An 18,921-nucleotide genomic window follows, 5' to 3' on the forward strand; every position below is an offset into this window, starting at 1 on the left:
CAATATCCGGAGAGACCCCTCTCACCCCTCCCTCACACTCCAATATCAGGAGAGGCCCCTCTCACCCCTCCCTCACACTCCAATATCAGGAGAGACCCCTCTCACCCCTCCCTCACACTCCAATATCAGGAGAGACCCCTCTCACCCCTCCCTCACACTCCAATATCAGGAGAGACCCCTCTCACCCCTCCCTCACACTCCAATATCAGGAGAGACCCCTCTCACCCCTCCCTCACACTCCAATATCAGGAGAGACCCCTCTCACCCCTCCCTCACACTCCAATATCAGGAGAGACCCCTCTCACCCCTCCCTCACACTCCAATATCAGGAGAGACCCCTCTCACCCCTCCCTCACACTCCAATATCAGGAGAGACCCCTCTCACCCCTCCCTCACACTCCAATATCAGGAGAGACCCCTCTCACCCCTCCCTCACACTCCAATATCAGGAGAGACCCCTCTCACCCCTCCCTCACACTCCAATATCAGGAGAGACCCCTCTCACCCCTCCCTCACACTCCAATATCAGGAGAGGCCCCTCTCACCCCTCCCTCACACTCCAATATCAGGAGAGACCCCTCTCACCCCTCCCTCACACTCCAATATCAGGAGAGACCCCTCTCACCCCTCCCTCACACTCCAATATCAGGAGAGACCCCTCTCACCCCTCCCTCACACTCCAATATCAGGAGAGACCCCTCTCACCCCTCCCTCACACTCCAATATCAGGAGAGACCCCTCTCACCCCTCCCTCACACTCCAATATCAGGAGAGGCCCCTCTCACCCCTCCCTCACACTCCAATATCAGGAGAGACCCCTCTCACCCCTCCCTCACACTCCAATATCAGGAGAGACCCCTCTCACCCCTCCCTCACACTCCAATATCCGGAGAGACCCCTCTCACCCCTCCCTCACACTCCAATATCAGGAGAGGCCCCTCTCACCCCTCCCTCACACTCCAATATCAGGAGAGACCCCTCTCACCCCTCCCTCACACTCCAATATCAGGAGAGACCCCTCTCACCCCTCCCTCACACTCCAATATCAGGAGAGACCCCTCTCACCCCTCCCTCACACTCCAATATCAGGAGAGACCCCTCTCACCCCTCCCTCACACTCCAATATCAGGAGAGACCCCTCTCACCCCTCCCTCACACTCCAATATCAGGAGAGACCCCTCTCACCCCTCCCTCACACTCCAATATCAGGAGAGACCCCTCTCACCCCTCCCTCACACTCCAATATCAGGAGAGGCCACTCTCACCCTGGGGGCCGGGCCCGGGGGCGGGGGCGGGGAGTGTCCGGGGGCCGGGCCCGGGGGCGGGGACGGGGAGTGTCCGGGGGCCGGGGGCCGGGGGCCGGGCCCGGGGGCGGGGAGTGTCCGGGGGCCGGGCCCGGGGGCGGGGACGGGGAGTGTCCGGGGGCGGGGAGTGTCCGGGGGCCGGGCCCGGGGGGCGGGGAGTGTCCGGGGGCCGGGCCTGGGCCGCGGGCAGTCCCCGGCCTGTGGTGATGATGGCGGCCGCTCTCCTCCAGCGCTATGTGGCGGCCCTGGTGCTGGGCGGCGCGGGGGACGCGCTCGGGTTCCGGAACGAGCGCTGGGAGTTCTGTGGGAGCGGGGAGCGGATCCACGCCGAGCTCCGGGCCCTGGGCGGCCTGCGGGGCCTCCGTGTGTCGGGCTGGAGGGTCAGCGACGACACCGTCATGCATTTGGCCACCGCGGAGGCGCTGGCGGCGGCCCGAGGGCCCGAGGAGAGGCCGGAGGAGCTGTACCGGAGGATGGCCCGTAAATACCAGGAGAGCATGGAGGACATGGAGGGGAGAGCCCCAGGTACAGGGGGGGGAGACCGGGTAAAGGGGGAGAGGGGCCCGGGTACAGGGGGAGAGGGGCCCGGGTACAGGGGGAGAGGGGCCCGGGTACAGGGGGAGAGGGGCCCGGGTACAGGGGGAGAGGGGCCCGGGTACAGGGGGAGAGGGGCCCGGGTACAGGGGGAGAGGGGCCCGGGTACAGGGGGAGAGGGGCCCGGGTACAGGGGGGAGAGGGGCCCGGGTACAGGGGGGAGAGGGGCCCGGGTACAGGGGGGAGAGGGGCCCGGGTACAGGGGGGAGAGGGGCCCGGGTACAGGAGGGAGAGGGGCCCGGGTACAGGGGGGAGAGGGGCCCGGGTACAGGGGGGAGAGGGGCCCGGGTACAGGGGGGAGAGGGGCGCGGGTACAGGGGGAGAGGGGCGCGGGTACAGGGGGGAGAGGGGCCCGGGTACAGGGGGGAGAGGGGCCCGGGTACAGGGGGGAGAGGGGCGCGGGTACAGGGGGAGAGGGGCGCGGGTACAGGGGGGAGAGGGAGAGGGGAGAGGGGCCCGGGTACAGGGGGGAGAGGGGCCCGGGTACAGGGGGAGAGGGGCCCGGGTACAGGGGGAGAGGGGCCCGGGTACAGGGGGAGAGGGGCCCGGGTACAGGGGGAGAGGGGCCCGGGTACAGGGGGAGAGGGGCCCGGGTACAGGGGGAGAGGGGCCCGGGTAAAGGGGGAGAGGGAGAGGGGAGAGGGGCCAACACTGCTCCTGACCACCCTCTTTTTCCGAATATAACTATAAAAGTTCTTCGTATTGGTTTTGATATCCCTTGCAAGTTTCTTTTCATACTCTCTTTTTGTAGCTCTTACTATCTGTTTTGTGACCCTTTGTTGATCTTTGTATCTTTCCCAATAGCCAGGATCTGTGCTATTTTTTGCCTTTTTGTATGCCCTTTCCTTATGTCTTATACTGTCCCTTACCTCTTTAGTTGTCCATGGCTGTTTTTGTTGGCAAGTAGAGTTCTTGCCCCTCAGGGGTATAAACCGATTCTGTATCACGTTAAATGTTTCTTTAAACATTTCCCACTGATCATCAGTCGTTTTACCCATTAACAGATTTGCCCAGTTTACTGTGGACAGTCTCTGTCTCATCCCATTGAAGTCGGCCTTACCCAAGTCTAGAATCTTAACAGCTGATTCACTTTTTTCCCTTTCAAACACTACATTGAACTCGATCATGTTATGATCACTGTTGGATAGATGTTCACGCACAGTTAAGCTGTTAACTAAATCTGGTTCATTACTCATTACTAAATCTAGTATGGCTTGCCCCCTTGTTGCCTCTAGGACATACTGCTGTAGAAAACTATCCCGGATACACTCAAGAAATTCACTACCTTTCTGACAGTTGCTAGTCTGCTTTTCCCAATCTATGTGAAGGTTAAAGTCCCCCATTAAGACCACTATGCCTTTCTTACACGCTTGTCTAATCTCTGCATTTATACAATCTAGCACTTCAGAGCTGCTGCCAGGGGTCCTATATACAACTCCCACTATAGTCTTAGATCCTTTCCTATTTCTCAATTCAACCCATAAGGTCTCTGTTGGCTGCTTACCTCTCGTTATATCCTCCTTTATCATTGAAGTGATTTCATCTCTAATCACTGAGGTTACTCCTCCCCCTCTTCCATTTTCCCTGTCTCTCCTGTAGACCTTATAACCCGGTATATTTAGTTCCCAATCCTGACCATCCTGCAGCCATGTCTCAGTAATAGCTATCATGTCATACCCTCCAATTTGAATTTGAACTTGTAGTTCATTTAATTTATTCCTTATACTCCGTGCATTTTTAAATAGAACTCTTAGTTGGGCCACACACCCTAGCCTGACCTTCAGCTTTGATGCTGGGTTAATCGCCTTCCGCCTTCTCGTTTTTATTTTATCTGTCGTGCCTAAAGTACACTTTCTTTCCACTGCTCTACGCTTTTCCTTTTCACTTGTTCTTGAACAACTGTTTGTACTATTTGTATTGTAGATTTCCCCTGGGTCTTCCCCTCTCTTGCTGCTCTCAACTTTACTCCCTTCTGACTCCCCGCTCAGGTTCCCATCCCCCTGCCACTCTAGTTTAAACCTTCCCCAACAGCACTAGCAAACACCCCCGCGAGGACATTGGTCCTGGTCCTGCTCGGGTGTAACCCGTCCCGCTTGTACAGGTCCCAATGTCCCAGGAATCTAAATCCCTCCCTCCTACACCATCCCTGCAGCCACACATTCATCCTGTCTATTCTCCTGTTCCTATACTCACTAGCACGTGGCATCGGTAGTAATCCTGAGATCACTACCTTTTGAAGTCCTGTTTTTTAATTTATCTCCTAACTCCTTAAATTCACCTTGCAGGACCTCATCCCTTTTTTTTTTACCGATGTCGTTGGTACCAATATGGACCACGACTACTGGCTGTTCACCCTCCCCCTCCAGAATGCCCTGCAGCCGCTCCGTGACATCCTTGACCCTAGCACCAGGGAGGCAACATACCATCCTGGAGTCTCGTTTGCGGCCGCAGAAATGCCTATCTGTTCCCCTTACAATGGAATCCCCTATCACTATAGCCCTGCCACTCTTCTTCCTCCCCTCCTGTGCAGCAGAGTCACCCGTGGTGCCCCGAACCTGGCTCTTGCTGCATTCCCCTGATAAGCCATCTCCCCCAACAGTATCCAAAGCAGAATATCTGTTTGAGAGGGAGATGGCTCCAGGGGACTCCTGCTCTACCTGCCAAGTCCTTTTACTCTGCCTGGCGGTCACCCATTTCCTTTCTGCCTGTGTAATCTTTACCTGCGGTGTGACCACCTCACTGAACGTGCTATCCACGATAGTCTCAGCATCGCGGAAGCTCCACAGTGAGTCCACCCGCAGCTCCAGCTCCGAAATACGGTTAGCCAGTAGCTGCAGCTGGACACACTTCCTGCACACGTGGTCGCCAGGGACACTGGTAGTGTCCATGACTTCCCACATAGTGCAGGAGGAGCATATCACGGGTGCGAGCTGTGCTGCCATGACTTGCCTTCGACTCTCAGGCTCTCCTCCCGCTCTCGGTCTCTCCTTTTATACTGTGCTCACCTCTCGGACTCTCCTGCCTCACCTGTGACGTCGCACAGTAGTTGTCTCTTGTTGCAGGTCTGCTGCTGCTTTTATTCCCCAATCTCAGTCTTCTACTCTCAGGTCCACTGCCGCTCTGGGGAAAAAGTTAGGAAAAGCGAGGCAAAGCAGCACCTCCTTCCCCCACTGCACCGAACTCCCACACTTACCAAACTCTCAGCAGTTCACTCTGTGTTGGCCGCAATCTGTCAACCCGAAAATGACCCGTTTATCCCTACTCTGTTTTCTGTCCTATAACCAATCCTCTATCCATGCTAATATATTACCCCCAATCCCATGAGCCCTTGCCTTGTGTAACAACCTCTTGTGTGGCACCTTATCGAATGCCTTTTGAAAATCCAAATATACGACATCCACTGGTTCCCCTTTATCTACCCTGCTAGTTACACCCTCAAAAAAAACTCTGATAAATTTGTCAAACACGATTTCCCTTTCATAAAACCGTGTTGACTCTGCCTAACCGTATTATGATTTTCTAAGTGCCCTGTTACCACGTCCTTAATAATGGATTCCAGCATTTTCCCTGCTACTGATGTCAGGCTAACTGGCCTGTAGTTCCCTGTTTTCTCTCTCCCTCCTTTCTTGAATAGCGGGGTTACATTTTCTACCTTCCAATCCACTGGGGCATTCTAGAATCAAGGGAATTTTGGAAGATCAAAACCACTGCATCCACGATCTCTGCAGCCACCTCTTTTAGAACCCTAGGATGTCGGCCATCAGGTCCAGGGGATTTGTCGGCTTTTAGTCCCATTAGTTTCTCCAGTATTTTTTCTTTACTAATCTTAATTACTTTCAGTTCCTCACTCTCATTAGACCCTTGGTTCCCCACTATTTCCGGTCTGTTTTTGTGTCTTCTACTGTGAACAGATACAAAATATTTGTTTAACGTCTCTGCCATTTCCTGATTCCCCCGTTATAATTTCTCCTGTCTCAGCCTCTAAGTGACCCACGTTTACTTTTGCTAATCTCTTCCTTTTTACATCCTTGTAGAAGCTCTTACAATCTGTTTTTATATTTCTTGCTAGTTAACTCTCATTCAATTTTCTCCCTCTATTTCCATATACTTGGTCATCATTTGCTGATTTCTAAAACCCTCCCAATCCTCAGGCTCACTACTCTTTTTGGCAACATTGTAAGTTTCTTCTTTTAATCTAATACTATCCTTAACTTCTCTAGTTAGCCACCGATGGATCACATTTTCTATGGAGTTTTTATTCCTCAAGGGAATGTATATTCGTTGAGAATATTGAATTATTTATTTGAATGTTTGCCATTGTTTATCTACAGTCATACCCTTTAATCTAATTTCCCAATCTACCTTAGCCAATTCATCCCTCATATCTACATAATTAGCTTTGTTTAAATTTAAGACCCTAATTTCAGACTTAATTATATCACTCTCAAACTCGATCTGAAATTCATCATATTATGATCACTCTTCCTCAGAGAATCCTTAACTGTAAGATTACTAATTACACAATGTAAGATCTAACATAACCTGTTCCCTTTTTGGTTCCTCGACATATTGTTCTAGAAAACTGTCTCGAATGCATTCCATGAACTTGCCCTCCAAACTACTTTTGCCAATTTGGTTCATCCATCTATATGAAGATTAAGGATTCATACAACTCCTTATCACTTTGCCCAGGCGAATCCAGTGAATTACTTTTGAAGTGTAGGTGACCTGCAGAAGAGAAGTAAAATAAGTGTGCAGTGACAGACGATATTATTTTGTGTACAGTCCTGATAATTTGGATTTGGTTTGAGAACATGATTTTTAGAGTGTGATGGGGCGAGTTGATGTGGGCAACTGACCGCATGCCCACATCCACTTGCCCCATCACACTGTTAAAAACCCTTAAAGGCAATGAATTTCTCTAGTGAATAAGGTTAATGTTGAGTGAGTACTTTATCTGCTGTTTTCTTTTTGCCAGGTATAACGTGCATCCATTCCGTCAGATCACTGAAACCAGATTCTCCTGATGGGTGGAAGATCCCATTCAATCCTAAAGGGGGCGGATGTGGTGCTGCAATGCGGGCCATGTGTATAGGACTGCGATTCCCCCATCCCGATGAGTTAGAGAAGCTGATTGAAGTAGCTGTGGAAAGTGGCCGAATGACTCACCACCACCCCACTGGTTACCTGGGCTCAGTGGCTGCAGCATTGTTCACAGCATACGCTGTGAATGGGAAACCTGTGGAGAGCTGGGGAAAGGGCCTGATGGAGGTGTTGGAGAAAGCAAAGAGCTATGTGGAAAAGGCTGAGCACTACACTGCTGAAAACCTGGCTGCATGGTGGGTGTAAATCTTGCACTGTGCATTTTCCATTTGTAGGGGCTTGTACCCTGTAAATCTTTAAACCGATGTTTGTACAATCTCTTGCCTTTTTAATTGTTTCAGCACACTTCCCTATCAAGGCTGCTTTTCACTGCTTGCACCACATCTCCGGGTTAGTTGGAATGACTCGACTTGTCTGGCAGATAGAGTTGAGCTGCTAAATGTGCTCATCCTTTATATGATGGACTCCAACTACTCATTGTGTCAGCTTGGCCCAAGAGGTAAGACTGTGGGTCAGCAGGTAATGGATTGAAGCTCACAATCCAAGCTGTCAGAGAGGGGCAACTCATTGTCCTTTGGTTGAGCTGTTTGACCAAGGCCCCCGTCAGCCGGCCTTGATGCTTCAGCTGAATGTTATAAGAAGCATGGCACTATTCAGAGAGGAGCAGGGGAGCTCTCCCGGCCTTATGGCCAATTATGTTTTCCTCAACCTCAACCACCAGCACCAAAAGCTGATTTCATCTGATTGCTAGATTTTGCTGTGAGGCTGCTGTGTTTGCATATACAACACACCAGTGTCTTTCAAATACAGTGAAAGCTGGATATTGTCTTCAGTTAGCAACTAGATCAATAAATAACTACACCAGAAGACAAATATCCCACGGTCCTCCAGTTCCCATGTATGCGTTTGCCATATATAAAAACTCCTATTTATTTTCCAATTAAATGTGAAGGGTCCAGAGAGAAAAATGCCAGAATTACAAAAAAAAGTGACTGAAAATTGGCACTGAACTTTTTTGATATTTTCCTAGAGTTTTGTACCTTTTACTTTGAGAGAGTGAAAAGTCACGAGGCTGATTCCTAGTGGGTCTGAGTTAGAGGGAAAGGCTGAGGAGACTTGGCCGGGGGGGGCGGGGAGATAAAATTCAACTTCAGTGGGGGCACAAACAGGCAGTAGTGAATCGGCCACCTGTTCTGTACCGGCCACACTTCCTTCTCCATTGACTTCAGTCTTGAGAGGAGGTGAGGAGATGTCTGAGGGGTGATCTCACAGGCAAGATCATTAACAGTGTGGAAAAGGTCAATCTGGAGTGAGATGGGTTTAAACCAGTCAAAGGTAAATCTAGGAATCATCCCAGGAAGTTCCTGCACAGTGATTGACACGTGGTTTGGGCTCCCAGAGAGAAGAGCAGGGACAAACACACTGGAATGATTGAAGAAATATTTAGATGCTGCAAGAAGGAACTTCAAATTCTTTTTGGACTGCTGAATTTAGATGAATAGCTTTACTGCCCTGTAATTATTTAGTGAGCCTGTACTTGGTGGAGCTGAGTTTCCCCAGTGGTGCAGTGAATAAAGGCCACACCCAGGGCCGCACTCGTAATTCATTCTGTGCTTTGCTGAGTTACGTGCTGTCAATCCAGGGCAACCGCTGACATTCCACATTTGTAAACAATTTGACAACACCAAGTTATAGTCCAGCAATTTTATTTGAAATTCACAAGCTTTCGGAGGCTTCCTCCTTCCTCAGGTGAATGTGGAAAATGAGAGGGATACCCGGTCAGAGTGTCAGCGTGTACTCCAGACATTGAGAACTTCAGTTGGACACATAATATCTACCGTACCAGCAATGGTCAAACTTCAAAATTTAATAGTTTTATACAAATATAGGAAAGCTTGATCAGAATGGGACGAAAGCTGCCTGTGTTGGCTGGTCCATATTGGTACCAACGACATAGGTTAAAAAAAAGGGATGAGGTCCTGCAAGGCGAATTTAAGGAGTTAGGAGATAAATTAAAAAGCAGGACTTCAAAGGTAGTGATCTCAGGATTACTACCGGTGCCACGTGCTAGTGAGTATAGGAACAGGAGAATAGACAGGATGAATGCGTGGCTGCAGGGATGGTGTAGGAGGGAGGGATTTAGATTCCTGGGACATTGGGACCTGTACAAGCGGGACGGGTTACACCCAAGCAGGACTGGGACCAATGTCCTCGTGGGGGTGTTTGCTAGTGCTGTTGGGGAAGGTTTAAACTAGAGTGGCAGGGGGATGGGAACCTGAGCGGGGAGTCAGAAGGGAGTAAAGTTGAGAGCAGCAAGAGAGGGGAAGACCCAGGGGAAATCTACAATACAAATAGTACAAACAGTTGTTCAAGAACAAGTGAAAGGGAAAAGCGTAGAGCAGCAGAAAGAAAGTGTACTTTAGGCACGACAGAAAAAATAGAAACTAGAAGGCATAAGGCAATTAACCCAGCATCAAAGCTGTGGCAGGGGGTTGGGAACCTGAGCAGGGAGACAGAGGAAAGCGTGTCAGGAAGGGACAGAAGGTATGGAGAAAAAGGTAAAGTGTTAATAAAGGAAAAAGCAGGAACTAAGTGTCACAAAACATATTTGAAAGTTCTTTATCTGAATGCACGTAGCATTCGTAACAAAATGGATCAGTTAACGGCACAAATAACTACGTATGGGTATGATCTTGTGGCCATTACAGAAACATGGCTGCAGGGTGACAACGACTGTTAAATACCCTGGCATATTTAATTCCATCAGGAAGGACAGGCAGGAAGGAAGGGGAGGTGGGGTGGCTATGTTAATAAAGGAAGGAATCACTGTAATACAGAGAAAAGATATTGGGACAAAGGATCAGGGTAATGAAACAGTTTGGGTAGAGATAAGGAATAATAAGGGGAAAAAAACACTAGTGGGCGTAGTATATAGGCCTCCTAATAGTTGCAACTCTGCTGGAAGAAGTATTAATCAGGAAATAGTCGGGGCATGTAATAAGGGAACATCTATAATTATGGGGGATTTTAACTATCATATTAACTGGACAAATCAAATTGGGCAGGGCAGCCTTGAGGAAGAGTTTATTGAGTGTATTAGGGATGGATTTCTGGAGCAGTATGTAAATGATCCTACAAGGGGGCAAGCAACCTTGGACCTGGTCCTGTGTAATGAGCCAGGATTAATTAATAATGTCCTAGTTAAGGATCCCCTTGGAATGAATCATAGAAGTTTACAACATGGAAACAGGCCCTTCGGCCCAACATGTCCATGTCGCCCAGTTTATATCACTAAGCTAGTCCCAATTGCCTGCACTTGGCCCATATCCCTCTATACCCATCTTACCCATGTAACTGTCCAAATGCTTTTTAAAAGACAAAATTGTACCCGCCTCTACTACTGCCTCTGGCAGCTCGTTCCAGACACTCACCACCCTTTGAGTGAAAAAATTGCCCCTCTGGACCCTTTTGTATCTCTCCCCTCTCACCTTAAATCTATGCCCCCTCGTTATAGACTCCCCTACCTTTGGGAAAAGATTTTGACTATCTACCTTATCTATGCCACTTAATGAGTGACCATAACATGGCTACATTCAATATCCAATTAGAGGGTGAGAAGGTTGGTTCTCAAACAAGTGTACTGAGCTTGAATAAAGGAGACTATGATGGTATGAGAGTGGAATTGATTAAAGTGGACTGAGAAAATAGATTAAAGGGTAAGATGGTAAATGAGCAACTTTCAAAAAAAATATATCCCACTGAGGAAAAAAGGGTGTAAAAGAAATGACAGCCATCCGTGGCTAAGTAATGAAATTAAGGATAGTATCCGACTAAAAACAAGGACATATAAGGTAGCCAAACGTAGTGGGAGGATAGAAGATTGGGAAGTCTTCAAAAGACAGCAAAAAGTAACGAAAGGATTGATTAAGAAAGGGAAGATAGATTATGAAAATAAATTAGCAAAAAATATAAAAACAGATAGCAAGAGTTTCTATAGTTATATAAAAAGAAAAAGGGTGGCTAAGGCAAACGTAGGTCCCTTAGAGGATGAGACCGGGAAATTAATGGTGGGAAACATGGAGATGGCAAAAATGCTGAACAAATATTTTGTTTCAGTCTTTACGGTAGAGGACGCTAAGAATATCCCAACACTGGACAAACAGGGGGCTCTAGGGGGGGAGGAGCTAAATACGATTAAAATCACTAAGGAATTGGTACTCAGTAAATTAATGGGACTCAAGGCGGATAAATCCCCTGGACCTGATGGCTTACATTCTATGGTCTTGAGGGAAGTGGCAGTAGGGATTGTGGATGCTTTGGTAATAATTTTCCAAAATTCTCTGGACTCGGCAAATGTCCCGGCAGATTGGAAAACTGCTAATGTAACACCCTTATTTAAAAAGGGTAGTAGGCAGAAGGCTGGAAATTATAGACCAGTTAGCCTAACATCTGTGGTGGGTAAAATTTTGGAGTCTATTATTATAGAATCATAGAAGTTACAACATGGAAACAGGCCCTTCGGCCCAACATGTCCATGTTGCCCAGTTTATGCCACTAAGCTAGTCCCAATTGCCTGCACTTGGCCCATATCCCTCTATACCCATCTTACCCATGTAATTGTCCAAATGCTTTTTAAAAGACAAAATTGTACCCGCCTCTACTACTGCCTCTGGCAGCTCGTTCCAGACACTCACCACCCTTTGAGTGAAAAAATTGCCCCTCTGGACCCTTTTGTATCTCTCCCCTCTCACCTTAAATCTATGCCCCCTCGTTATAGACTCCCCTACCTTTGGGAAAAGATTTTGACTATCGACCTTATCTATGCCCCTCATTATTTTATAGACTTCTATAAGATCACCCCTTAACCTCCTACTCTCCAGGGAAAAAAGTCCCAGTCTGTCTAACCTCTCCCTGTAAGTCAAACCATCAAGTCCCGGTAGCATCCTAGTAAATCTTTTCTGCACTCTTTCTAGTTTAATAATATCCTTTCTATAATAGGGTGACCAGAACTGTACACAGTACTCCAAGTGTGGCCTCACCAATGCCCTGTACAACTTCAACAAGACATCCCAACTCCTGCATTCAATGTTCTGACCAATGAAACCAAGCATGCTGAATGCCTTCTTCACCACCCTATCCACCTGTGACTCCACTTTCAAGGAGCTATGAACCTGTACTCCCAGATCTCTTTGTTCTATAACTCTCCCCAACGCCCTACCATTAACGGAGTAGGTCCTGGCCCGATTCGATCTACCAAAATGCATCACCTCACATTTATCTAAATTAAACTCCATCTGCCATTCATCGGCCCACTGGCCCAATTTATCAAGATCCCGTTGCAATCCCAGATAACCTTCTTCACTGTCCACAATGCCACCAATCTTGGTGTCATCTGCAAACTTACTAACCATGCCTCCTAAATTCTCATCCAAATCATTAATATAAGTAACAAATAACAGCGGACCCAGCACCGATCCCTGAGGCACACCGCTGGACACAGGCCTCCAGTTTGAAAAACAACCCTCGACAACCACCCTCTGTCTTCTGTCGTCAAGCCAATTTTGTATCCAATTGGCTACCTCACCTTGGATCCCATGAGATTTAACCTTATGTAACAACCTACCATGCGGTACCTTGTCAAATGCTTTGCTGAAGTCCATGTAGACCACGTCTACTGCACAGCCCTCATCTATCTTCTTGGTTACCCCTTCAAAAAACTCAATCAAATTCGTGAGACATGATTTTCCTCTCACAAAACCATGCTGACTGTTCCTAATTAGTCCCTGCCTCTCCAAATGCCTGTAGATCCTGTCCCTCAGAATACCCTCTAACAACTTACCCACTACAGATGTCAGGCTCACTGGTCTGTAGTTCCCAGGCTTTTCCCTGCCGCCCTTCTTAAACAAAGGCACAACATTTGCTACCCTCCAATCTTCAGGCACCTCACCTGTAGCGGTGGATGATTCAAATATCTCTGCTAGGGGACCCGCAATTTCCTCCCTAACCTCCCATAACGTCCTGGGATACATTTCATCAGGTCCCGGAGATTTATCTACCTTGATGTGCGTTAAGACTTTCAGCACCTCCCTCTCTGTAATATGCACACTCCTCAAGACATCACTATTTATTTCCCCAAGTTCCCTAACATCCATGCCTTTCTCAACCGTAAATACCGATGTGAAATATTCATTCAGGATCTCACCCATCTCTTGTGGTTCCGCACATAGATGACCTTGTTGATCCTTAAGAGGCCCTACTCTCTCCCTAGTTACCCTTTTGCCCTTTATGTATTTGTAGAAGCTCTTTGGATTCACTTTGGAGACAGTAGCAGAACATTTGGATAAACATAATTTAATAGGACAAAGTCAGCATAGCTTTACGAAGGGGAAGTCATGTCTGACAAATTTGCTTGAGTTCTTTGAGGACATAACGAACAGGGTGGATAAAGGGGAACCAGTGGACGTAGTGTATTTAGACTTCCAGAAGGCATTCGACAAGGTGCCACATAAAAGATTATTGCTCAAGATGAAGAATCACTGGATTGGGGGTAATATTCTGGCATGGGTGGAGGATTGGTTATCTAACAGGAAGCAGAGAATTGGGATAAATGTTTCATTCTCGGACTGGCAACCAGTAGCCAGTGGTGTTCCGCAGGGGTCGGTGCTGGGTCCCCAACTCTTTACAATCTATATTAACGATTTGGAGGAGGGGACCGAGTGTAACATATCAAAGTTTGCAGATGATACAAAGATGGGAGGGAAAGTGGAGAGTGAGGAGGACATAAAAAACCAACAGGGGGATATAGACAGGCTGGGTGAGTGGGCGGAGATTTGGCAGATGCAATACAATATTGGAAAATGTGAGGTTATGCACTTTGGCAGGAAAAATCAGAGAGCAAGTTATTATCTTAATGGCAAGAGACTGGAAAGTACTGCAGTACAAAGGGATCTGGGGGTCCGAGTGCAAGAAAATCAAAAAGTTAGTTTGCAGGTGCAGCAGGTGATCAAGAAGGCCAACGGAATGTTGGCTTTTATTGCTAGGGGGATAGAATATAAAAACAGGGAGGTATTGCTGCAGTTATATAAGGTATTGGTGAGACTGCACCTGGAATACTGCATACAGTTTTGGTCTCCATACTTAAGAAAAGACATACTTGCTCTCGAGGCAGTACAAAGAAGGTTCACTCGGTTAATCCCGGGGATGAGGGGGCGGACATATGAGGAGAGGTTGAGTAGATTGGGACTCTACTCATTGGAGTTCAGAAGAATGAGAGGCGATCTTATTGAAACATATAAGATTGTGAAGGGGCTTGATCGGGTGGATGCAGTAAGGATGTTCCCAAGGATGGGTGAAACTAGAACTAGGGGGCATAATCTTAGAATAAGGGGCTGCTCTTTCAAAACTGAGATGAGGAGAAACTTCTTCACTCAGAGGGTTGTAGGTCTGTGGGATTTGCTGCCCCAGGAAGCTGTGGAAGCTACATCATTAGATAAATTTAAAACAGAAATAGACAGTTTCCTAGAAGTAAAGGGAATTAGGGGTTACGGGGAGCGGGCAGGAAATTGGACATGAATTTAGATTTGAGGTTAGGATCAGATCAGCCATGATCTTATTGAATGGCGGAGCAGGCTCGAGGGGCCGATTGGCCCACTCCTGCTCCTATTTCTTATGTTCTTATGTTCTTATCACATAATTTATTCTGTACCTCTCAAGACTGAGGATATGGCCAGGGCAGTAAAATAACATTTTCAAGGAGGCAAACTTCAGCCTCGGACAAGCCTCGAGGCTCATGAGATGCCAGGTCTGTGTCACAATACCACAGGTGAGTTAAAGTGACTTTATTGCTTATTAATTCAGGACAATGACCTGTGTCGTAAGATGGTGAGCTCAAATCTTTTTTTTCCCTCCACCTTCAATATTCTGTGCCCTTATTCTGAAGCTGCAGCTTTTGATTAATGTACATGCCCACAAGTAGTGGGCAACTCACACAAGTGGTCACCCTTCATTTAGGAGCCCTGGGAGCGAGTATTGACCGGGTGTGTTATGTGCTCTGGGAGTGAGTGTTGACCGGGTGTGTTATGTGCTCTGGGAGTGAGTGTTGACCGGGTGTGTTATGAGCACAGGGAGTGAGTGTTGACCGGGTGTGTTATGAGCACAGGGAGTGAGTGTTGACCGGGTGTGTTATGAGCACAGGGAGCGAGTGTTGACCGGGTGTGTTATGAGCACAGGGAGTGAGTGTTGACCGGGTGTGTTATGAGCACAGGGAGCGAGTGTTGACCGGGTGTGTTATGAGCCCAGGGAGTGAGTGTTGACTGGGTGTGTTATGAGCTCTGGGAGTGAGTGTTGACCGGGTGTGTTATGAGCACAGGGAGTGAGTGTTGACCGGGTGTGTTATGAGCTCTGGGAGTGAGTGTTGACTGGGTGTGTTATGAGCTCTGGGAGTGAGTGTTGACCGGGTGTGTTATGAGCTCTGGGAGTGAGTGTTGACTGGGTGTGTTATGAGCTCTGGGAGTGAGTGTTGACCGGGTGTGTTATGAGCACAGGGAGTGAGTGTTGACCGGGTGTGTTATGAGCTCTGGGAGTGAGTGTTGACCGGGTGTGTTATGAGCTCTGGGAGTGAGTGTTGACCGGGTGTGTTATGAGCTCTGGGAGTGAGTGTTGACCGGGTGTGTTTTGAGCCCAGGGAGTGAGTGTTGACCGGGTGTGTTATGAGCCCAGGGAGTGAGTGTTGACCGGGTGTGTTATGAGCTCTGGGAGTGAGTGTTGACCGGGTGTGTTATGAGCTCTGGGAGTGAGTGTTGACCGGGTGTGTTTTGAGCCCAGGGAGTGAGTGTTGACCGGGTGTGTTATGAGCTCTGGGAGTGAGTGTTGACTGGGTGTGTTTTGAGCCCAGGGAGTGAGTGTTGACCGGGTGTGTTTTGAGCCCAGGGAGTGAGTGTTGACCGGGTGTGTTATGAGCTCTGGGAGTGAGTGTTGACCGGGTGTGTTATGAGCTCTGGGAGTGAGTGTTGACCGGGTGTGTTATGAGCTCTGGGAGTGAGTGTTGACCGGGTGTGTTTTGAGCCCAGGGAGTGAGTGTTGACCGGGTGTGTTTTGAGCCCAGGGAGTGAGTGTTGACCGGGTGTGTTATGAGCTCTGGGAGTGAGTGTTGACCGGGTGTGTTATGAGCTCTGGGAGTGAGTGTTGACCGGGTGTGTTATGAGCTCTGGGAGTGAGTGTTGACTGCCTGTTTAGTTGTAATTTGGCAATATATTTTTGAATGTGATATTTGAGCCAATGAAGTGCAAGTGTGACACTAATTTGTGGTATCCATGTGCAATGCCTGAAGTGTGACAGAGAATATTTGTGACAGTTTTAAACTTCTTCCACTTGCCGGTGAGAGTGGTCACTCGTCCTCGCACTCTGGGATGACTGAAACCGCACGCTCGTTGCACACAACCAAACTTTGTGAAATCCTGTAACAGCTAATATTTGGAAAACTGGATTTCAAGTTCTTTTCTTAAGTAAAAATGTTCTAATTTTGTTTAACTGCAAAGTATTTCAGATTTTGTAAAATCTAACCACCTTGACATGGAACATAAGGAAAAAAACCTGGCAGTATTCCCCTTTCAAGGTGAATAATTATCTCCTATTCATTTAATTTCAGGTCGTACTTTGAAGACCAATGGAATAAGTACCTTCAGGAGAGGGGCATTGCGGATGGGGTATCCAAGCCGACATTCCCCAAGGATTACGATGTCACGAAACGTGACAAATTCTACAGCTCCCTCAGCTATGCGGGCTGGGGTGGTGCTAGTGGACACGATGCCCCCATGATAGCTTACGATGCCATCCTGGGGTCCGGCAATTCCTGGGAAGAGCTCTGCCACAGGGGGGTTTTCCACGGCGGTGATAACGATTCTACTGGTGCCATAGCCGCAGCATGGTGGGGAGCGATGTATGGCTTTGACCAGGTTCCCAAATCCAACCACAATGGTCTAGAGTATCGCAGCAGGCTGGAATCACTGGCTGAGAAATTGTTCTATTTAAGCCACCCAGGTTCTCACTCATTAAATAAGGATCAGATGACATGCGATGCTCAGGAAGGCTGCTGTTGAACCCTGTAAAGCATTGCCTTTTAATTAACTGGAAAAGCACTCTGCTGTGCTGCCCGTTGATTGTTTGAGCTGTTGTTTAAAAATAATATGTAACAAGTCAGAAACCTAGCTGGGTGGAGGGATGGGGGAGATTGAGTTCCCAGACTGTACTGTGGTAAGGGAGAGGTGATGAGAGAGGCCAAGCAGTCTTCCTCTGGGATGGGGAGGGGGTAAGTGGTGGAAGGAGAATCATTTTGTGGGACATATTACCCATTGCTTATTTTACTGCAGGTCCTGGAGTACAGGTTGCACTCCCTCTTGGAACTGCAGAGAAAAGGCAGGGAGTCTTAATCTGCAGCATTTTTGTTTCAATGATCACAGGTATTTTGTCCCTGCTGGAGGGGAATGATTATTAAATCTAGAACACAGAACGAGACCATTCGAGCAGCTGGTCTAAGCTGGTGTTCCTACTTCACATGAGCCTACTCCTCGTCTTCCCACCCTGCCCCCATGTCCCTCTGTTCCTTTCTCCCCTCCTGTATGCAATTAATAATCAAAGGGAGTGAGCAAGTCATTCTTTTGTGATGAAGCAAATTGAAAGGGGCAGTGAGAAACTCCCTCAGGTCAGGAATCTGCACTATTTTTGCTGCTTATATAAAATTAATAGCTTGATTTCCACTGAATAAAATGCAAAATGTAACTGACTGGGGTTTAGGAAGTGTACTTGTTTTTATTTGTTTCTTCCCCTCTCTCCCCTTCCTTCCCCTCTCTGACCAGAAATACTGGAGAACCAAGGGTCTGGTGAGAATGAGGGACTGAAAGAAATTAGTATTAGTAAAAAAAAAAATAGTACTAGAGAAATTAATGGGACTGAAAGTCAATAAATCCCAAGGACCTGATGATCTACATCCCAGGGATTTGAAAGAGGTGGTTACAGAGATAGTGGATGCATTGGTGGTCATCTTCCAAAATTCTATAGATTCTGGAACGGTTCCTGCAGATTGGAGGTTGGCAAATGTAACCACACTATTTAAAAAAGGAGAGAGAGAGAGAAAACAGGGAACTACAGACCGGTTAGCCTGACATCAGTAGTGGGGAAAATGCTAGAATCTATTATAAAGGATGTGATAACAGGACACTTAGAAAATAATAATAGGATTTGGCAGAGTCAACATGGATTTATGAAAGGGAAATCATGTTTGGAAAACCTATTGGAGATCTTTGAGGATGTAACTAGTAGAATATATAAGGAGGAACCAGTGGATGTGGTGTATTTGGATTTTCAGAAGGCTTTCGATAAGGTCCCACACAGGAGGTTGGTGAACAAAGTTAGAACACATGGGATTGGGGGTAATATACTGGCATGGATTGAGAACTGGTTAACAGGCAGAAAACAGAGAGTAGGAATAAACGGGTCTTTTTCAGGTTGGCAGACTGTGACTAGTGGGGTACCGCAGGGATCAGTGCTTGGGCCCCAGCTATTCACAATCTATATCAATGATTTGGATGAGGGGACCAAATGTAATATTTCCAAGTTTGCTGATGACACAAAACTAGGTGGGAATGTGAGTTGTGAGGAGGATGCAAAGAGGCTTCAAGTGGATATAGACAGGCTAAGTGAGTGGGCAAGAACATGGCAGATGGAATATAATGTGGAAAAATGTGAAGTTATCCACTTTGGTAGGAAAAACAGAAATGCAGAGTATTTTTTAAATGGTGAGAGATTGGGAAATGTTGGTGTTCAAAGGGACCTAGGTGTCATTGAACATGAGTCACTGAAAGCAAACATGCAGGTGCAGCAAGCAGTTAGGAAGGCAAATGGTATGTTGGCTTTCATTCCAAGA

General features: G+C 47.7%; 1 protein-coding gene across 1 annotated transcript; it reads left to right on the forward strand.

Annotated features, from left to right (window-relative positions):
* Positions 1 to 1,432: 1,432 nt before the first annotated feature.
* Positions 1,433 to 17,781, forward strand: adprh (ADP-ribosylarginine hydrolase). The gene is made up of 3 exons (XM_067988156.1): positions 1,433 to 1,829; positions 6,877 to 7,237; positions 16,648 to 17,781. Exons 1-3 carry the CDS (start codon positions 1,511 to 1,513, stop codon positions 17,096 to 17,098), a joined length of 1,131 nt encoding a protein of 376 aa, XP_067844257.1. The 5' UTR covers positions 1,433 to 1,510; the 3' UTR covers positions 17,099 to 17,781.
* The last annotated feature ends 1,140 nt before the right edge of the window (positions 17,782 to 18,921 follow it).

Source organism: Heptranchias perlo, chromosome 7 (assembly GCF_035084215.1).
Source record: "Heptranchias perlo isolate sHepPer1 chromosome 7, sHepPer1.hap1, whole genome shotgun sequence".
Lineage (NCBI taxonomy): Eukaryota > Metazoa > Chordata > Chondrichthyes > Hexanchiformes > Hexanchidae > Heptranchias > Heptranchias perlo.

Bases quoted from the DNA above. Each gene is read 5' to 3' on its own strand.
- adprh (XM_067988156.1), top strand. From the start codon at position 1,511: ATGATGGCGGCCGCTCTCCTCCAGCGCTATGTGGCGGCCCTGGTGCTG. The intron at 1,830-6,876 runs GTACAGGGGGGG...TCTTTTTGCCAG, and splicing joins CATGGAGGGGAGAGCCCCAG to GTATAACGTGCATCCATTCC. The intron at 7,238-16,647 runs GTGGGTGTAAAT...ATTTAATTTCAG, and splicing joins GCTGAAAACCTGGCTGCATG to GTCGTACTTTGAAGACCAAT.